Source organism: Cnephaeus nilssonii (assembly GCF_951640355.1).
Source record: "Cnephaeus nilssonii genome assembly, chromosome: 2".
NCBI classification, from domain to species: domain Eukaryota; kingdom Metazoa; phylum Chordata; class Mammalia; order Chiroptera; family Vespertilionidae; genus Cnephaeus; species Cnephaeus nilssonii.
In genome coordinates this window covers 4,174,231-4,192,215 of record NC_137073.1, presented here as the reverse complement: position 1 = coordinate 4,192,215, position 17,985 = coordinate 4,174,231, and the positions used below count along the sequence as shown (strand labels likewise).

General features: G+C 49.1%; 1 protein-coding gene across 2 annotated transcripts in view; it reads left to right on the top strand.

Annotated features, from left to right (window-relative positions):
* DNAH3 (dynein axonemal heavy chain 3) overlaps positions 1-17,985 on the top strand; it is a gene marked incomplete at its 5' end in the record, with an annotated part of 194,103 nt that overhangs the window by 19,208 nt on the left and 156,910 nt on the right. For both annotated transcript variants that reach the window (XM_079759768.1, XM_079759767.1), the window contains 5 exons: positions 1,795-1,974; positions 8,602-8,738; positions 10,322-10,427; positions 11,530-11,708; positions 17,093-17,277. In XM_079759768.1, the coding sequence (XP_079615894.1) occupies positions 1,795-1,974; positions 8,602-8,738; positions 10,322-10,427; positions 11,530-11,708; positions 17,093-17,277 (787 nt within the window). The remainder of the gene's footprint in view (positions 1-1,794; positions 1,975-8,601; positions 8,739-10,321; positions 10,428-11,529; positions 11,709-17,092; positions 17,278-17,985) is intronic.

Genomic DNA, 17,985 nt, shown 5'->3' with positions numbered 1-17,985 from the left:
TATGCAAATTGACCGAATGGTGGAATGACTGGTTGCTATGGTGTGCACTGACCACCACGGGATAGACACTCAATGCAGGAGCTGCCCCCTGGTGGTCAGTTCACTCCCACAGGGGGAACGCCACTCAGCCAGAACCTGGGCTCATGGCTGGCAAGCGGCAGCGCTATGGATGTCAGACATCCCCCGAGGGCTCCGAACTGCAAGAGTGCACAGGCTGGACTGAGGGACCCCCTGAGTGCACAAATTTCATGTACCTGGCCTCTAGTTAGTTTATAAACTAATGTGAATATAAAGCAAGCTTTCATGAGATAATTAACTACTACTAAATTGGTAAAAATCTACAGAAATGTAGAAGTTGTTAAGAAAAAGATTTAATAAAATGGAATACATACCCTTTATAGTAAAGGATATGGCCACTTTTCCATCCTATCAAAGGACAGGGTTGAAAAAGATTGTTATCAGCCTTCAGCTTGATGTTTAGGGAGTGTTGTATGTGTCATTGCAGATACTGACTTTCGTTCTTTGGTCTTTGAAAGGGGTATCCCTAAACCAAAAGGCTTTGTTGACATAATTAATAATTTCCTTCATGAAATGACTTCGGTGAAGTTGAAATAAAAACCAAATCACTAAGTTCTGGTTTTCAGAGCATCACAGTATCCCCTAAACTTCAGGAGCTAGGGATCAAGGATGATTCTTTTGGATTTTATATCATGTGGTCATCGTACCTTAAAAAGAATAATATAAAGATAAATTACCTGGTTATAAAAGGTTAAGTTCTAAGCATTTGTCTGAATTAAATAAAGATTAACTATTGCCTTCTGCTAAAACAATATAGACACAAGTGCTGTTGAATTTAGACTGCAGTGTTAGCACTCTAACGAGACCAATTTATAGGTGTCATTGTAAGATTCTACTCTACTAAGCAGAAGAGACTCAGCTGTGTAAACAGATCTCACTCTAAAGTTGCACACAGAGGGAAAAAGAAAATCTTCATAGGGCTGAAGGAAGAGGAAAATTTATGGGTATTTGATACATAGTAGGTGTCAACAAATGTTTATCAATCATCCTTAAACTGATCTAAAAAATGTCTAAAAGCAATTAGTCAGACAAGTACTTCACAGCTGCCCTATGGCAGTTTCATTAGACCCTGTCTTTTATGAAAGGCATCTTGTATTACTAGCCTGTGTAGAGAATTATGAATATCTCCACACCAATATTTTTATTGTGGGGAAGCTTGGCATTTTGAGTGTCTAAAATAGACTATAGGCTCATTGGCAACATCATTTATTTGCAGATAATAATTATATGTTTGGATTCAGTCAGCAAATTATTATTGAGCACCTACTATGTACTAAACGTAGTCTTGGATATTTTGGAAGAGGTAGATGGCTCAGACACAGTTCCTGCCCTCAGATTAGAGTAGAATAGAAAAGATAACATTTACTTATAAATCTCTATAAGAAAGAAAGATGAAATACCCTGAGGAAGTAGAAATATGGAAGTTCAGAAGTGTAGGAAGTTTTGAGATGAATTTTGAAGGATGAGGAGGGTTTGGAAATATTGATGCAGGAATTTTCAAGCAAAGTAAACATGCTGAGTAAAAGCTATGGGGAAGGGAAGAGGATGATCTCAGGGTGGACTAAGTCACCCTTACCCTCATTTTAAGCATGGGCAGTGCATGATCCCCTTCACGCCCTTGTCTGATGCTTGTGGTACTAGCAATGGTACAGCCCACTCCCTTAATTCTAGAAGGCCCCATTTTGTGACAGTTACCATGTCTTATGTCTCCTGAAGGATGGGAATGACTTTGAAGAGCCCTACCAAGAGATGGAGTTCTTTATTCCTCAGCTAATCATGATCAAACTTGAAGTCAGTGAGCCCATCATTACCTTTAATCCATCTTTTGATGATTGCTGGGAGTTAATACGCAACTCTTTCTTGGAAATTATTGAAAGCTCTAAGAGAATCCCCAAGGTAGAGTATTCACTTAATCATATGTCTGTACTTTTTTTTTTTTGCTTATTGCATAAAGTATATTTAAAATAGCTATTTATACAAGATATTCAGTCAGGGAAGTTTCAGTTTGGGAGTTCTATCCTGAGTATACCCTCTTGATCTCAGGAAGAGAATTTGGATCATAAAGACATGTCCATGCATCCCAGAACTGTGCTTCTAACAAGAGCATTAAGAGTTACTTTGTGGGAGAGTAGAGTCCCCCAAGATGCCCATCTCCAAAGGGCAAATGTGTCGCAAGCTGTATGCAACTTGGGTTGATAATTCATGATGGAGCAGTTGCCATGAACTTGCCAAGGATCCATACAAAACGTTATCTAATTTAGCTCTTGAGATTCCCTGTTTGTTTTGTTTGTTCAGCCATTGTAGGTGGCTAGGAGAGGGAGTGAACGCTCCCTTCCTGGCCTGAGCCCTTTCCGGCTTTCTTCCTGGGATGGCATCACTAATCAGATCCCAGACACCAGTGAACAGAGTCTTGGGGCTGGACTCCTTTGTGCACCATCTTCTGTTTCCTTCTGGGTGGTTAGTGTGGCGAGGGGGCCAGTGTCAGCTGTAGGCCCACGTAGGGAAGGGACCTGTGGGATGCTCCTCTTCCCCCTCTTCCGACCACGTATATATATGATACTTGGATGCTCTTAAGCACTCCTCTCTCTGTAGTTCCTTACTGAGAGGGCTGGTTCTACAAGCTCAAGATTCAAGTTGGGTTTGTAGGGAAGCATGTGAAACCAGTGCTCCAGTTGGTTTCAATCTAAATTTGGGGTTTTGAACCCAACCAAGCCTGGTTAACAAGAAGACTGAGTGTGTGAAGGGGGAAGAAAAATGCACGGTGCTCCTATAATCAATATCCTGAGGAAGGAAATGAAAGAGCAGACCTGTAATTGGAAGGATGAGTGTGGGGCTTGGGGACAGATAAAATGCACACAGCCTGAGCTCTCCCTCACTGCTGTTGAGTAGCAGTGTTTGAAAGCATCTGGGCTGGGAGCACCCAGGGCTCATGTGGCTGATACTACAAACAGCCCAGGGGAGCCAGTAGCAGACTCAGTGGATTGTAATGCCAAGAAGACCCAGCCACAGATCACAGTTTGCACCAGGTTTTAAAGCTAGGTCCAAGTGAATGCCAATGACTTTATCCAACTGTGAGAAAAGGCAGCACAGGCCTAGAGTTCTCCATCTGGCTCCTGCCAACACACTCAGACTATTCTGTCTCTGAACTGGGTAAATGTAAAAGAATAGTTCTTCATGTTGAATATGTAAAAAAAAAAATCCAAGAACAGCAATAGATAGACAGTATACCCAGTCCCTACCAGTCATATAGTTTTTTGTTGTTGTTTTTTCATATATTTTTATTGATTTCAGAGAGGAAGGAAGAGGGAGAGAGAGATAGAAACATCAATGATGAAAGAGAATCATTGATTGGCTGCCTCCTGCACCCCCCACCCACTGGGGACCAAGCCTGAAACCCAGGCATATGCCCTTGACCGGAATCGAACCTGGGACCCTTCCATCCTCAGGCCAACGCTCTATCCACTGAGCCAAACTGGCTAGGGCTAGTCATATAGTTTTACATGAATTTTAGAAGTTGGAAAAAGTCAGCATGAGATGTTTGATAAAGCTCTCAAGGTGCAGAAGGAAAGCATATTTGTGAGAAACTTAGTAAAGGAAACAAAAGCATATTTTAGAAAATATTTATCTTCATAAAAAATAAAATTGAGAGGGTTCTGATCAAGATGGTAGCGTAGGTAAATGAGGTACTTGAATCCTCCCACAACCATATCAGAGTTACAACTAAACTACAGAACAACCATCATTCAGAACTGCCTGAAATCTAGCTAAACATAAATCCTATAACTAAGGATTTAAAGAGGAAGCCACATCGACACTGATACGAAAGGCAAAGATTCAGAACAGGCTGTTCCCACACCCTGTAGGGCGGATAAAAATCAGGAGGGATATCTTGGCTGCAGAGGTCCCTTTGAAGAGCAAGGGATCCCAGCCTCACACCAGGTCCTTCAGCCTAGGGTTCCAGTGCCAGGAAGAGACGTCCCCATACCTTCTCGCTATAAAAACCAGTGGGGGTTGAAGCTGGGGGAGACAGAGGGCTGCTAGAGTCTCAGGCAGTTCCTCCTAAAGGGCCCACCAACAGACTTATTCAGACTCACTCCCTCTGAACTCCAGTGCTGGGTCAGCAACTCAAAATGCAACAGGTACATAAGGAGAGGCACTGAATAGTGTGGCATTGGGGTGAAAGCTGGAGGGGCAGCTTTCTCCCAGACAGAAGTGCTGGCAGAGGCCATTGTTCCTTTTCTGAGACCCCACCCCACTCCACAGAGTGGGCAGGCGGGCATCATATCTGAGTCTCCAGCTGACACTGTTAGCTGACACTCTTAGATCTGCTCTGACGAGTCTCTGAGATCCTGTCCCACCCAACCTGTGGGCCCCATCCCAAGCCAATTCCAGTGGCTTTTCCACACAAATGGCCTATCTTGACTCATTCTTTGGACTTTTCTAAAATCTTTCAAACAAGCAGCATCTGGCCTCAGAGAGCCCTGTATCTCTAACTAAGTGGCCCCAGGCCCGGCACTAACAGCAGCAGCAGGCCTTAGGTCACAGCTTGGCCTCTCCTGGGATCATACAAAACACCTACTACACAAGGCCACTCTACCAAGCCCTGGAGATATAGCAGCTCTACCTAATACACAGAAACAAACAAAGGGAGGCAACTAAAATGAGGAGACAGAGAAACGTGTCCCAAATGAAAGAACAGAACAAAACTCCAGAAAAAGAACTAGACAAAATCAAGACAAGCAATCTACTTAATGAAGAGTTCAAAACACTGGTTATAACGATGCTCAATTAACTTAGGGGAAGAGTAGAAGAACTCAGTAAGAACTTCAACAAAGGAATAGGAAACGCAAAAACAGTCCAGTCAGAAATGAAAAATATACTAACTGAAATAAAGAATACATTATAGGAATGAACAGGGAAGTAGATGAAGCAGAGACTTGGAGATAAGGAAACAGAAAACAACCAATCAGAACAGCAAAAAGAGAAAAGAATCCAAAAATATGAAAATAGTATAAGGAGCCTCTGGGACCACCTCAAGCATACCAACATCAGCATCATGGGGGTGCCAAAAGGAGAAGAGAGAGAGCAAGATATTGAAAACCTATGTGAAAAAATAATGATAGAAAACTTCCCAAACCTGCTAACAGAAACAGACATACAAGTCTAGGAAGCACAGAGTCCCAAATAAGATGAACACAAGGAGGCCCACACCAAGACACATCATAATTAAAATGCCAGGGGTTTAAAAACAAAAAGAGAATCTTAGAAGCAACAAAATAGAAAAGCAATTAGTTATCTACAAGGGACCCCTTATAAGACTGTCAGCTGATCTCTCAACAGAAACTTTGCAGGCCAGAAGGGAGTGGCAAGAAATATTCAAAGTGATGCAAACCAAGGACCTACACCTAAGATTACTCTATCCAACAAGGTTGTCATTTAGAATTAAAAGACATAGAGGGGATAAATGGCGATGGGAAAACAAATAAATACTTTTTTAAAAAAAAAAAGAAAGAAAGACTTTCAAGACAGATTAAGAACTTCCCAGAATAACAAGAAATGTCAAATGGTTTTCTTTAAGAAGAAGAGAAAAAAAAGATAAAAATGTGATTAATAAAATGGCAATAAATACATATCTATCAACAATTACTTTAAATGCAAATGGATTATACATTCCAATCAGAATACATAGGGTGGCCAGAGGGATAACAAAACAAGACCTTGCGGTCTACAAGAGACCCACTTCAGGTGGAAGGCACACACAGACTGAAAGTAAAGGGATGGAAAGATATCTCATGAAAATGGAAACAAACCAACAAAAAAAGCTAGGGTAGCAAAAGAGAGTTTACCAGACAAAATAGAGTTTAAATCAAAGTCTATAAGAGACAAAGAAGGACCTGGCCATCCCCCTCCTGGGCACTTATCCAAAGAAACCCAGAACTCTATTTCAAAAGGACATATGTATCCACGTGATCACTGCAGCATTATTTAAAATAGTCAAGATATGGAAGCAACCTAAGTCCATCAAGAGATGAATGGATAAAGAAGTGGCGAATATATACAATGGAATATGACTCAACCATAAAAAAGAATGAAATCTTGCCACCTGCAACAACATGAATGGACCTAGAGGGTATTATGCTAAGTGAAATAGGTCAGAGGAAGACAAATGGCATATGATGCCACTTGGATGTGGAATCTAAAAAACAAACTAAACAAACAAAAAGAATAGAAACAAACCCATAGATACAAAGAACATTTTAACGGTTGCCAGATGGGAAGGGAGTTGGAAGGATGGTTGAAAAGGTGAGGGGATTAAGAGGTACAAATTGGTAGTTACAAAATAGTCATGGGATGTGAAGTACAGCTTAGGGAATATAGTTAACTAGAGGTCTGACACATGAAAATTCGTGCAAGAGTAGGCCTTCCTTCCCCCGGCTGCCAGCACCAGCTTCCCTCCAGCACCCGGGACCTGGGATGGCTTCCCTCCGGCCTGGCTTCGTCAGGAAGGACATTAGGTCTAATTAGCATAGATAATATTATTATTATAGATAATATTATAGATAATATTATAATAACGATGTAGGATGTCAGATGGGTACTAGATTTATTGGGGTGATCACTTAGTAAGTTATATAATGTCTAATCCTGGGGTTGTACACCTGAAACTAATATAATATTGTATGTCAACTGTCATTGAAAAACCAAAAATTATTTAAAGTCAAAAAAATTAAAAAATTAAATTGAGGAAGACATGGAGGTATTCTGATTTAATACAGATTGAAATAAAAAGAGATGAATAAGAGGCATGAATAAAACGAAGCTGGATGAGGTAAAATATGGGTTTTCTAAAACTCAAAACCAAGAAGTAAGCAGAATTTAAGTCAGCATGAGCAGCCACTACTCTCCTAGACAGATATATATGGCAGGCCTGGTGAGGCCAGCCGCTCTCCTGTGGGAGCGTTTCCTCACTCACAGGGCCAGAAAAGTGTGCCAACAGACGCATGAGGGTGATGTCCGAACCAGGAAGCCCGGGCTCAGAGAGCCAGGGAGAGAAGACGGGAAAGGGTGCTGTTGTTCTCGGCTCCGTTTTACGGATGGTTCTACGGGGCATGGGGGAACCAGCCACGTTTAAAGGGCAACAAGGGCGTTGCTTCGTCTTTTCGTTGAAGACTTCTCCCAAAGAGACCACCCATGAGCCTGTCCACTCGTGCCTGCGGCATGGCCTGCACACACCGGCTGTGCTGCCCCAACCCACTCACCCACACTGGCCAGTGCCACTCCGCCAGCTCCTTGCTTTCCGCCACGGCCACAGCGAGGCGCTGCCCTTCCACCGGCCTGAAGCCTCTGCAGTGGCCAGAGCCGGCGCAGATCACTCGCACTCGCTTCCCCCTTTCTAAATCGATAGCCCGCACCCGCACGGCACTGCTGTACCCAGGGGAGCCCTGTGAAGGGTCTCTGACAGCTTCCTTAGCGCGAGGGTCTTCACGGCCTCCATAAGCCACACACAGAGAGCGTTTCTCAGACGTACACAAGTGGGAGCATCTGAATTTTCAGAATGACTATCAAACTATAGCTTCCCCTGGAGCTGAGAGAAGAACCTAGTATCTCCTTTTCTTCAGGTGAAAAGGCAGAAGTGCAGAGAGAAGCGGCTCGCCTCAGCCACACAGGACCTAGTGGCAGAGTCAGGGTTAGAACCCATGTCCCTAGGAGCTCTTCTTCTCCTTCTCCTTCTCCTTCTCCTTCTCCTTCTCCTTCTCCTTCTCCTTCTCCTTCTCCTTCTCCTTCTCCTTCTCCTTCTCCTTCTCCTTCTCCTTCTCCTTCTCCTTCTCCTTCTCCTTCTCCTTCTCCTTCTCCTTCTCCTTCTCCTTCTCCTTCTCCTTCTCCTTCTCCTTCTCCTTCTCCTTCTCCTTCTCCTCCTCCTCCTCCTCCTCCTCCTCCTCCTCCTCCTCCTCCTCCTCCTCCTCCTCCTCCTCCTTCTTCTTCTTCTTCTTCTTCTTCTTCTTCTTCTTCTTATAGCTGTTCCTATCCACAGAAATCTTTAGTAAAAAGCAAAAGACTTATGTGGTCTGAAGAGAAACCAGAGTACCTAGGAGCTTTTCCTTAGAGAGAAGTTGATGGGGTGACGGGCACCCTACGATATCCCTTCAGTCCCCGGTATTTATTGAGCACTTACTCAATGTGCCAAGCTCTTCACAGGAGTGCAGAACTCAGATGGGACCCAGGCTCTCGTGATACTGATACCCCTGACAAACCTAGGACGGCTCGTTACACGCTCATTTAGTGACAGTTGTGACGAGAAAGTTCAGAACCCACATCCCCCAGGCCCCAGGGACTCTCCCAGGACATGGGACTTGAGAGGAGCAAGGACTGGAGCGATGAGTAACCCACAGAGGGAGGAGCGAGCCAGCCTCGCTCAGGAGCAGCGGGAGCAGGACGTAGCTGGTATCCCAGAAATGAACCCACTGCACACCTTGCCCTTGGGGGCCGTCCCCCTCCTCATGTCTTACGGTTTCTGTTCTTTAGGTGGAATCTGTCCTGTTCCCAGAGCTAAAAGGATATAACCTGGTTCTTGGAACCGTTAACCCTGAAGAAAAGCTGGTTTCTGATTACGTGGATCAGGCTTTCAAGGTCTATCAGAAAAACCAAGTCGGCCCCCACAAGTAAGCTGGCGCCGCGGTAACTTAGCCTTGGGTATTGGTTGGGAGTTCTTGCCTGCCTTCAGGTTGATCGCTGCTCCCACTCAGCTGAGACGATGCAGAATCACAGCCAACAGAACTTACCTGGGTACCACACGCCCCGGTTCACACACGAGGGCCCTGTGCGTTTCCCACCGCGGCCCAGACAGCAGACAGGAGAACCAGGGTTCACACCCCGGTACAGTCCACCTCCCGATCTGAAACCGTGTGGCCCACAGGTTAGAAGCGTCTGGGCTTTAGGAAGGTGACACAGCGCCTCCGTGTGACTGAACAGGCTGGTGTTTGTGCAGTGAGAGCGAGGACACCCCCAGCAGCCCTCATCCTTTCGGGGAGCTTTGGCTCTCCGGTGAATTTTAGAGTAGCTCCCTGTTTCCTGAGCTCGCTGGCTTAGGGGTGGGAGGACGGACTGAGGACACGTTCCCTGCGTGCCCTGAATGGTGACGCTGTGAGCACGTGCATCTGCTCACGTGAGGGGCATGCGTTTGGGGTGATCGTGGATCCAACTGCTAGCATCTACATGGAGACCCTGAGAGTGGAGACGATGTTATCAACAGTCACCACGGGACTTCCCACAGCAGCCAGGACGTGTGCTCCCCTCCCCTGGGCTTCGTGACGGCCGCTCTGCTGATACTTGAGCACAGGACACTGCTCTGTGGGGCTGCTGGTGCGTAGCGGGTTTGCAGCAGCATCCTTGGCCTCTACCATCGGTACATGCCGGCGGGGTTCTCTACAGTTATGGCGACAATAGACGTCCCAAGGCAGAGCCGGGTGTCCCCTGGGAGCAAAGCCCACCGCTGATGAGAACTGCTAACCCGGTCTGGAAACCGCGGACTCGGATGGGCACTCCCGCCTGTGAAGGTGGCTCGGAGCCTCGGTGGGAAGCCCGGCTGGCCCTGTCCGGGGAGGCCTCCCGGTTTGCTCTCTGGACTTGCAGCTCCGGGGTTTCCCTGCTGGCTCGGTCTCCGAGTCCCTGAAGTCGGCCAGCCCGTGGGAGAATGCGCTGGCCCACCCAGTTAACTCTGCGTCCTCACAGCATCCTCGTTTTCACACGAACTCATGGTGAAGCATCCCGAATACATCCTCCAGCCTGAGAGAAACTGCCCAGCATTTCTGCGTGATCTGTTACAGACAGAGGGAAACTTCATTTTATTACATTGATTTTCGGTTCATTCGTTCCAAATTTTCATCTTCGAGCTGGAAGGCGGGAGGGGGTCATGGCTATTGCGCGTCCACTGAGGGTCCGGCTCTGTGTTAACTGCTTTACAGACCTTGTGACAGTTGTGCTCTAAGGCGTTACTGTTTCCACTTTAGTTAAAGACGCTGCTCTTTGAAAAAGAGAAATATCTTGTCTAAGTTCATGTCGCCAGGAGGTAACAAAATTGGAATTTTCAGTCAAAGTTCTGAATTTCCAGTTCCATGTATCCTCGGTCACCTTCTTTCTCTGTCTTGGTTTGAGCTGGTTTAAGTGTGTCTGCATTTGCCACTCTGACTAAGCTAATTTGGCGGCCCATGTTCGTATGTTTGATTTTATGCTCTTCGATGTGAAGATACTTAAATGTCTACAGAAAGTATGACGACTTATTGGATAACACGGCAGAGCAGAGCATCACTGCATTCCTGAAAGAAAATCATGAAATTGATGACTTTGTGACGGTAGGAGATGCCACTGGACATTCCGTGTCTCAGTGCCGTGGGCTGCACACACACGGCGGGTGGTCCGGGCCCCCTGGTGCGGTGTGTGTGCGGTGTGTGTGCTGTATGTGTGCTGTGTGTGTACTGTGCTGTGGCCGGGCGGGTGGCCCGGGCCCCCTGGTGCAGTGTGTGTGGTGTGTGTGTGCTATGTGTGTGTGCTGTGCTGTGGCCGGGCGGGTGGCCCGGGCTCCCTGGTGCAGTGTGTGTGGTGTGTGTGTGCTATGTGTGTGTGCTGTGCTGTGGCCGGGCGGGTGGCCCGGGCCCCCTGGTGCTGTGTGTGTGCAGTGTGTGTGCGGTGTGTGTGCTGTGTGTGTGCTGTGTGTGTGCGGTGTGTGTGCGGTGCGTGTGCTGTGTGTGTGCTGTGTGTGTGCGGTGTGTGTGCTGTGTGTGTGCGGTGTGTGTGCTGTGTGTGTGCGGTGTGTGTGCGGTGCGTGTGCTGTGTGTGTGCTGTGTGTGTGCTGTGTGTGTGCGGTGTGTGTGCTGTGTGTGTGTGCGGTGTGTGTGCTGTGTGTGTGCTGTGTGTATGTGCGGTGTGTGTGCTGTGTGTGTGCGGTGTGTGTGCTGTGTGTGTGCGGTGTGTGTGCGGTGTGTGTGCTGTGTGTGTGCTGTGTGTGTGCGGTGTGTGTGCTGTGTGTGTGCTGTGTGTGTGCTGTGTGTGTGCGGTGTGTGTGCGGTGTGTGTGCTGTGTGTGTGTGCGGTGTGTGTGCTGTGTGTGTGCGGTGTGTGTGCGGTGTGTGTGCTGTGTGTGTGCGGTGTGTGTGCGGTGTGTGTGCGGTGTGTGTGCTGTGTGTGTGCTGTGTGTGTGTGCTGTGTGTGTGCAGTGTGTGTGCAGTGTGTGTGCTGTGTGTGTGCGGTGTGTGTGCTGTGTGTGTGCGGTGTGTGTGCTGTGTGTGTGCTGTGTGTGTGCTGTGTGTGTGCGGTGTGTGTGCGGTGTGTGTGCTGTGTGTGTGCGGTGTGTGTGCGGTGTGTGTGCTGTGCTGTGGCCGGGCGGGTGGCCAGGGCCGGGGCTGCGGCAGCGCCAGAGGCACTGGTGAGTTAACTAGTGAACGTGCTCCTTTCACAGAAGATCAACAGCATAAAAAAGCGGAAAAATGAAATTGCGTCCATGCACATCTCCGTGCCGTTGGCCATGTTCTGCCTTGACACCATGACCCTCAATTATGACCTCTGTGAGCGAACCCAGAACCTGAATGACCGCCTGATTCAGTTCCAAGTGGACGTGAACCGGGACACCAACGCCAGGTACTGCCCGGCGTGCGGAGAAAGAGCACTGACCGTTGGCACAAACGGGGGATGTAGACAGAATTTGCACCTCCCAACCATGACCAGGCTGACCCCAAAACGAGGGTGGCAGGGAATTCAGGTTCGGCTGGAAGGTGAAAGGCAGTAAGACGTGGCGCTTGGAGCTGGGGGGGGAGGGGGAGTGGGGGGAGGAGGGGGAGTGCCCCCTCGGATCCTTCAGCCTTCGCTTGCTTGCCCGGCCGCTGAGGTGCTGCTCGGTGGGCCGCTGTCCGCGGGCACAGCCCTCCGCCCACCACCCAGAGCGCTCCGTGCAGGCCGCTGCTGGGTGGGGCTGGGGTCTGTCACTCCGACAGCCCGAGGTCGTGCCTCACTTCAGGGATGAGCGTCTCTGCAGCAGTCACGGTGTTGGCTGTAAGGAGGAGAAGCCAGACCGGCTGGTGAACGTAACAAAGGGAACCTGGGCCCACGCGTCGGAAAGTTCAGGGGTTGCTGCCTTCAGCCCTCAGCCCGAAGGTCAGCGCCCGCCTCTCCCCGCTGTGTTGGCCCCGTCCCCAGACAGGCTCTGGTGTGTGCACCCCAGCAGCTCGGGGCTCACGCTCTCAGGTTCCATCCAGAGGGAAAGGTTTCTGCTGTCCCAACGGCCTCGCCGCCGTCCTGGCCTGCGTGGCGCTGCCCGCAGCTCCCCTGGGCAGCAGCAGACCAGCCCATCTCTGGGGTGGCTGTCACCCTACTAGGCCCCGTGGACTGAGAGGGAGCGGGCTCCCCAAGAAGACTCGGTGTGGTGGGCAGAAGAGGGAATGACGCGGAGAGGTGGACAGCACCTCGGCCACCGTGTCTGGAGCGAATGGTGCGGAGCAGCTCATCCCTGATGCCAGCTGTTCCTCGGGGAGCACCGAACTCCGGGCTCCGGCGATTTAGGAGGCGTGGTCCCTGGTATACAGTGCTACATGTTATCCACTCAATGTAAACACATGTCAGTTTAGCATTTTATAGTGCTTTAGGGGTTACAAGCCACCTGTCAGAAACTCACTGACAAATTGATGATATCGGAGATATCGTTCTCCCAGCCCAGAGGCCCGTCCAGGGGCTGCCGAGCATCTGAGCGCTGCGGTCCAGTGAGGCCTCCACAGAGCCCGAGAGGCGGGCTGTGTTCCCTCACCTGCTGAGGAAGAGGGGCCTCTGAGAGGCAGCAAGGGACCCCAGGGCTCAGCCTCCCGTCCTGTGACCCGGAAGTCCATGCTCCCCCACCGCACAGCCCCTCAGGGCTGGTGACGCCGGGGTCCGGCACTGCAGCCAGAGACTGGGTGTGAACCTTGTGTTACTGGCGATGCGTCCCTGGAAGGTGGGACAGATGGCACAAGGTCTGACCTTCATGCTGCGGGGACACTTTCTTTGGAAAGTTTCAGCATCAAGAGTTCCGGTAACTTTCTGCCTTAACCCCGGAGACTCTGACTGATTTGAGCTTCAACAAGCCCCTGAGGTGGGGAAGACAGACAGGAGCCCCCTCACTGAGCGAGGGGAATGAGGCTCAGAAAGGAAACTTAACTTGCCCAAGAAAGTGAGTTTGAGTCTCAGGATCCCAGGCCCTGTCCTTCCCCATCACTGTCCTGTCAGTGCTGTGGGGCCATCCTGTTTCCAGTTCTCGGTGTGCCTGGGCAGGGCGCCCTGGGCAGGAAGGCGGGCACGGCCATTTGCATCTAAAGTTGCTAGAATGGTGACCCGAAGGGTTGACCAAATTGCAGGGCCCTGAGTAGAGACGAGAGAGGCTATCCCGGTAGGTGGTCCAGCTGCTTGTTTTCTTCAGGGTGCGAGGTCTTGTCTAAAATAAGGTCAGCAAACGACAAGTGCTGGCGAGGATGTGGAGAAAAAGGAACCCTCGTGCACTGCTGGTGGGAATGCAGACTGGTGCAGCCACTGTGGAGAACAGTATGGAGCTTCCTCAAAAAACTAAAAATGGAACTCCCATTTGACCCAGTGATCCCACTTTTAGGACTATATCCCAAGAAAACAGAAACACCAATCAGAAAAGATATATGCACCCTATGTTCATAGCAGCACAATTTACAATAGCTAAGATTTGGAAACAGCCTAGGTGCCCATCAGCAGATGAGTGGATTAGAAAACTGTTGTACATCTACACAATGGAATACTACGCTGCAGTAAAAAAGAAGGAATTCTTACCATTTTCAGCATCATGGATGGACCTGGAGAGCATTATGTTAAGTGAAATAAGCTAGGCAGTGAAAAAAAAATACCACATGATCTCACTCATTTATGGATAATAAAGAACATTTTAACTTGATGAACAAAAAGATAGATAAGAGGCAGTAAAGCACTGAACAGACTGTCAAATTACAGCGGGAAGGCAGGGGAGTGTTGGGGAGAGGGAGAAAGAGATCAACTGAAGGACTTGTATGCATGCATATAAGCACAACCAATGGACACAAGACACTAGTGGGGTAGGTGAGGGCATGTGCCGGGGGGTAGGGGAGGTTGGGGGAAGGTCAATGGGGGTGGGGAGGAGATATATGTACCACTATTTGTAATACTTTAAACAATAAAATTTAAAATCTATATAAAATAAGGATAACCGTAGAAAGAGGGCACAGATCGGTACACATTGTTGGTGTCCCTTATGCTGTTCCCCGCATGGGGCAGAGAATAGAATTGTCTGTGGGACCCCTGGCCGTTTAGGGCTTTTTTGCGGGGGAGGGGGGAAAGAGGAGAAAAGGGGGTGGGGAAAGAGAGAGGCTCTGATTTATTGTTTCACTTATTCATGCACTTATTGGTTGCTTCTTGTATGTTCCCTGACCAGGGATCAAATCCACAACCTTGGTGTATGGGGATGATGCCCTAACCAGCTGAGCTACCAGGCCAGGGCCAGCCTTTTAGATTTTCAATCGTATTATCAGTACATGTAGAGGCAATGTCTCCTGCCCTCAGTGTGTCCTGGATATCGCTGAGGGGTTGTGTTGATATCATCGGGTCATATTCAGGGCCTTTGGAGGGTCTCTGCTACCCTCTGAGCCTCCATGGAACTGACAGCCAGCAGCCAGATGACATTCACTCTGAATTCTCATACAAAAGGAAAGAAGGATGCATTCTATTAGGGAGCAGTCTGTCGGGCTGTGAGCATCTATCTGTATTAGTTAGGTTAGAGTAGGCCAAATGCTGTAACACATAGGCCCAAGATGTTATGATCAAACACAATAGAAGTTTATTTCTTGCTCAGGGTAGCTCTAGATTCGTGGAGGAGACCTACTATGTGCATTCAAAAACTTAAGCAAGATGGTAACTTGACATCTTCAACATGTAGCTTTCAAGGTCGTTTTAAGTGTTGAGATCCTGGGCAGGGGGTAGAAGGAGAGAGCATGGAGTGTGCAGGGACACTGTCATGTGCTGCACCTGTGAGTGACAGTCGCACTGCTTCCCACTCCCGAGGACTGGACCTCAATCACACGATCATGCCTGCTGTGATCTGAGCTGTGCTCTCCCAAAGTTTGCATGTTGAAGTCTGTCTTAGTCCATTTGAGCTGCTGTGATAGACTACCATGGACTGGGTGGCTTATAAGCAAGAGAAGTTGGTTTCTTACAGTTCTGGAGGCTAGAGTGTCTGTTGAGAGCCCACTTCCTGGTTCAGACACCCTCTCACTGTCTTCTCACAAAGCAGGACAGGTGAGGGAGCCCCTCTATCAGGCACTAAGCCCTCGTGCGGTCATAACCCTCCCGACCTACTCACCACCCAGCGCCCCTCCAAATATCATCACATTAGGAATTGGGTTTCAACATATGAATTTGGGGGGCACACAAGCCCATCTGCAGCAAAGCACTGATGCCCAATGTGACTGCCTTGGAGACCAGGCCTATGAGGGCGATGAGGTTAAGTGAGGTCATAGGTTGTGTCCCTTATAAGAAGAGACAGAGACATCAGAGCTCTCTTCCTCTCTGCCACATGAGGACACGGCGAAGAGCGTCTGTCTGCAAGCCCGGAAGAGAGTCCTCACCAGGAACCAAACCAGCTGACACACTGACCCTGACTTCCAGCCTCCAGCCTGTGAGAGAATCAAGTCCTGTTGTTTAAGCCTCCCAGTGATATTTTGTTACTAGAGGCCTGATGCACGAAATCCGTGCAAGGGGCTCAGCCCTCGCAGCTGTGGCGGCTTGCCTCGGCCCTCACAGCCCCAGCTTCATCCAGAAGGACATCCGGAAGGTCATTCGGCTGTCTGGTGTAATTAGCATATTACGCTTTTATTAGTATAGATGGTAACCAAGCTGACTAGTAAAATACCCAATTAAAACTAAGAAGGAGGCTGGGGAATATAACCCACCGCTGGGGCCAGGGAGTGGAGAAGGCTCTGGGCGCAGGCCGCGCAGCAGACACTTCTCTCTGTAGAACTGTATCAAATTCATTCCTAAGTTCCAGCATCATCTGCAAAGGTGTGGGCATCCTCTCTTCCGTTTGGTACAATTCGCTTTATTACGAAGGTGCACCATTAAGAAAGAATGTTGAAGACTGAAAACATTGAGAGGAGTGGTTTTTGTCTCATGATGACCATTGGCGTGTAGTGATCAGTAATAAACATTATGACAGCTGTTATTACTAACATTTCTTGAGGGCCACTCTGTGCTAGACAGGGAGGTATTGGAGATCATTTGTTCCTAATTATACTTAAAATGCTGAAGACTGTGATTCGTTGGCTTTTGTATAAATTAGAGCATATTCAAATTATCCGTACAGTAACACGCTTTCTCACAGTGGAGAAGTGGGCAGTTGGATCCAATAATTCCAGGAGTTGAATGTAAGTGTCTCTGAATCGCCGGCAGCCGTGAGGATGAGCTTGCTGGTGTGCAGTAGGAGCAGTGCCTGTACTGTAGGGCGCTCTTCCAGCATAAAGTCTGAGGAGTTGCTGGTGCTGGCAGTATTCTTGTTATTGCTCAGGTCTGAATCTGAATTCTACTCAGGGTATGTTTGTGAAGAGTGCAGCTCTGGAATCAGTTGAAGGTTCAGATCCTGGATTTGATGCCTGCACACCATGTTGCTTTGGATCAAGTTAGTCAACCTCATTTTTTTCCAAAATGTTGGTAAGAACAGTTCCTACCTCTTAGAATTGTTGTGAGGCTTAAACGAGATGATACATGATTGCAGTGGGGGCGTGGCACCTCGTCACAGACTTGGTACCTGCCAGATACCACTGCCACCTCTCCGGGGAGTATTCCTGAAGTGTGGTGTGCATGTGGGCGCCATCCATCAGGGCTGCAGGCAGAGAACAGCTGGACATCATCTTCCTAGTCTCCAGATAGGAATCCCGTCTGTTTAGCACCACGAGTCTTGTAGGAAGGCTGGTGGAGGGCGGTGGTGCTGATGGCTGGCTTCTGTTCCGCAGCATCTGCCACCAGTACAGCAGCATCGCAGAGAAAGTCAGCGAGATCCCTGCCAACACCGAGGAGCTGGTGTCCCTCATCGCATTCCTCAAGAAATCCAGCGACGTCACTGTGTTCAAACTCAGGAGGCAGCTGAGGGATGCGGCCGAGCGGCTGGAGTTCCTGATGGACTACGCAGACCTGACCCGTAAGCCGAGGCCGTGCAGCCACATGCAAGCCTGTGTGTGCGTTCCCAGGGAAGGAGTTGGGGGAACGAGTTTGCAATCCCAGCACTGAACGTCGAGATGGGAGAGCTGCCTCGGGTGTCCCCATGTGTCAGAGGCACTCACCACACAGGAGCTCGAATCAAACAAGGGGAGTCTGATTGTTAGACAAACGGGAGAAAGATCCGGGGATTTGACTAGCTTGTAGATGCCTGTCTTGGCATCTTGTTCCCGGCATTCCTGGGAAAGTCACTCCCAACATAGTCGTTTTGTAAATGGGTAGATTTTATGCAACGAGAGCCTTGATACCAGCCTCCCTTGGAGGAGGCCAGAGCCCACCCCCCACGCTCCTGCACGTCAGAGAAGGAAAGATGTGGCCGGGCCCTTCACGGCGTACCCCGCCAAGGTGGAGCTTGTAAGGACCAGGTTCTGCAGGAGAAGCTGATGCGCTGGCCCTTCATCAGCCACGCCTCAGAGCGGCCTTCATCTGGGAACGCCTGTGGTGCCCGCTGTGCACAAGGTGGGCTGGGGCAGGAGCCTGGGAGTGAGTAGCTCTCTAGTTTCCTGGGCTGAGCCTGGGGGGTGAGCAGGCCCTGGATCCCCTCACTACGCTCTGCTCCTAAGCCCACGGTGCAGGGGAGAGCCAGGCACTTCAACTGCCTGGAGCACGTGAAGGCGGACATCTGGCTTTG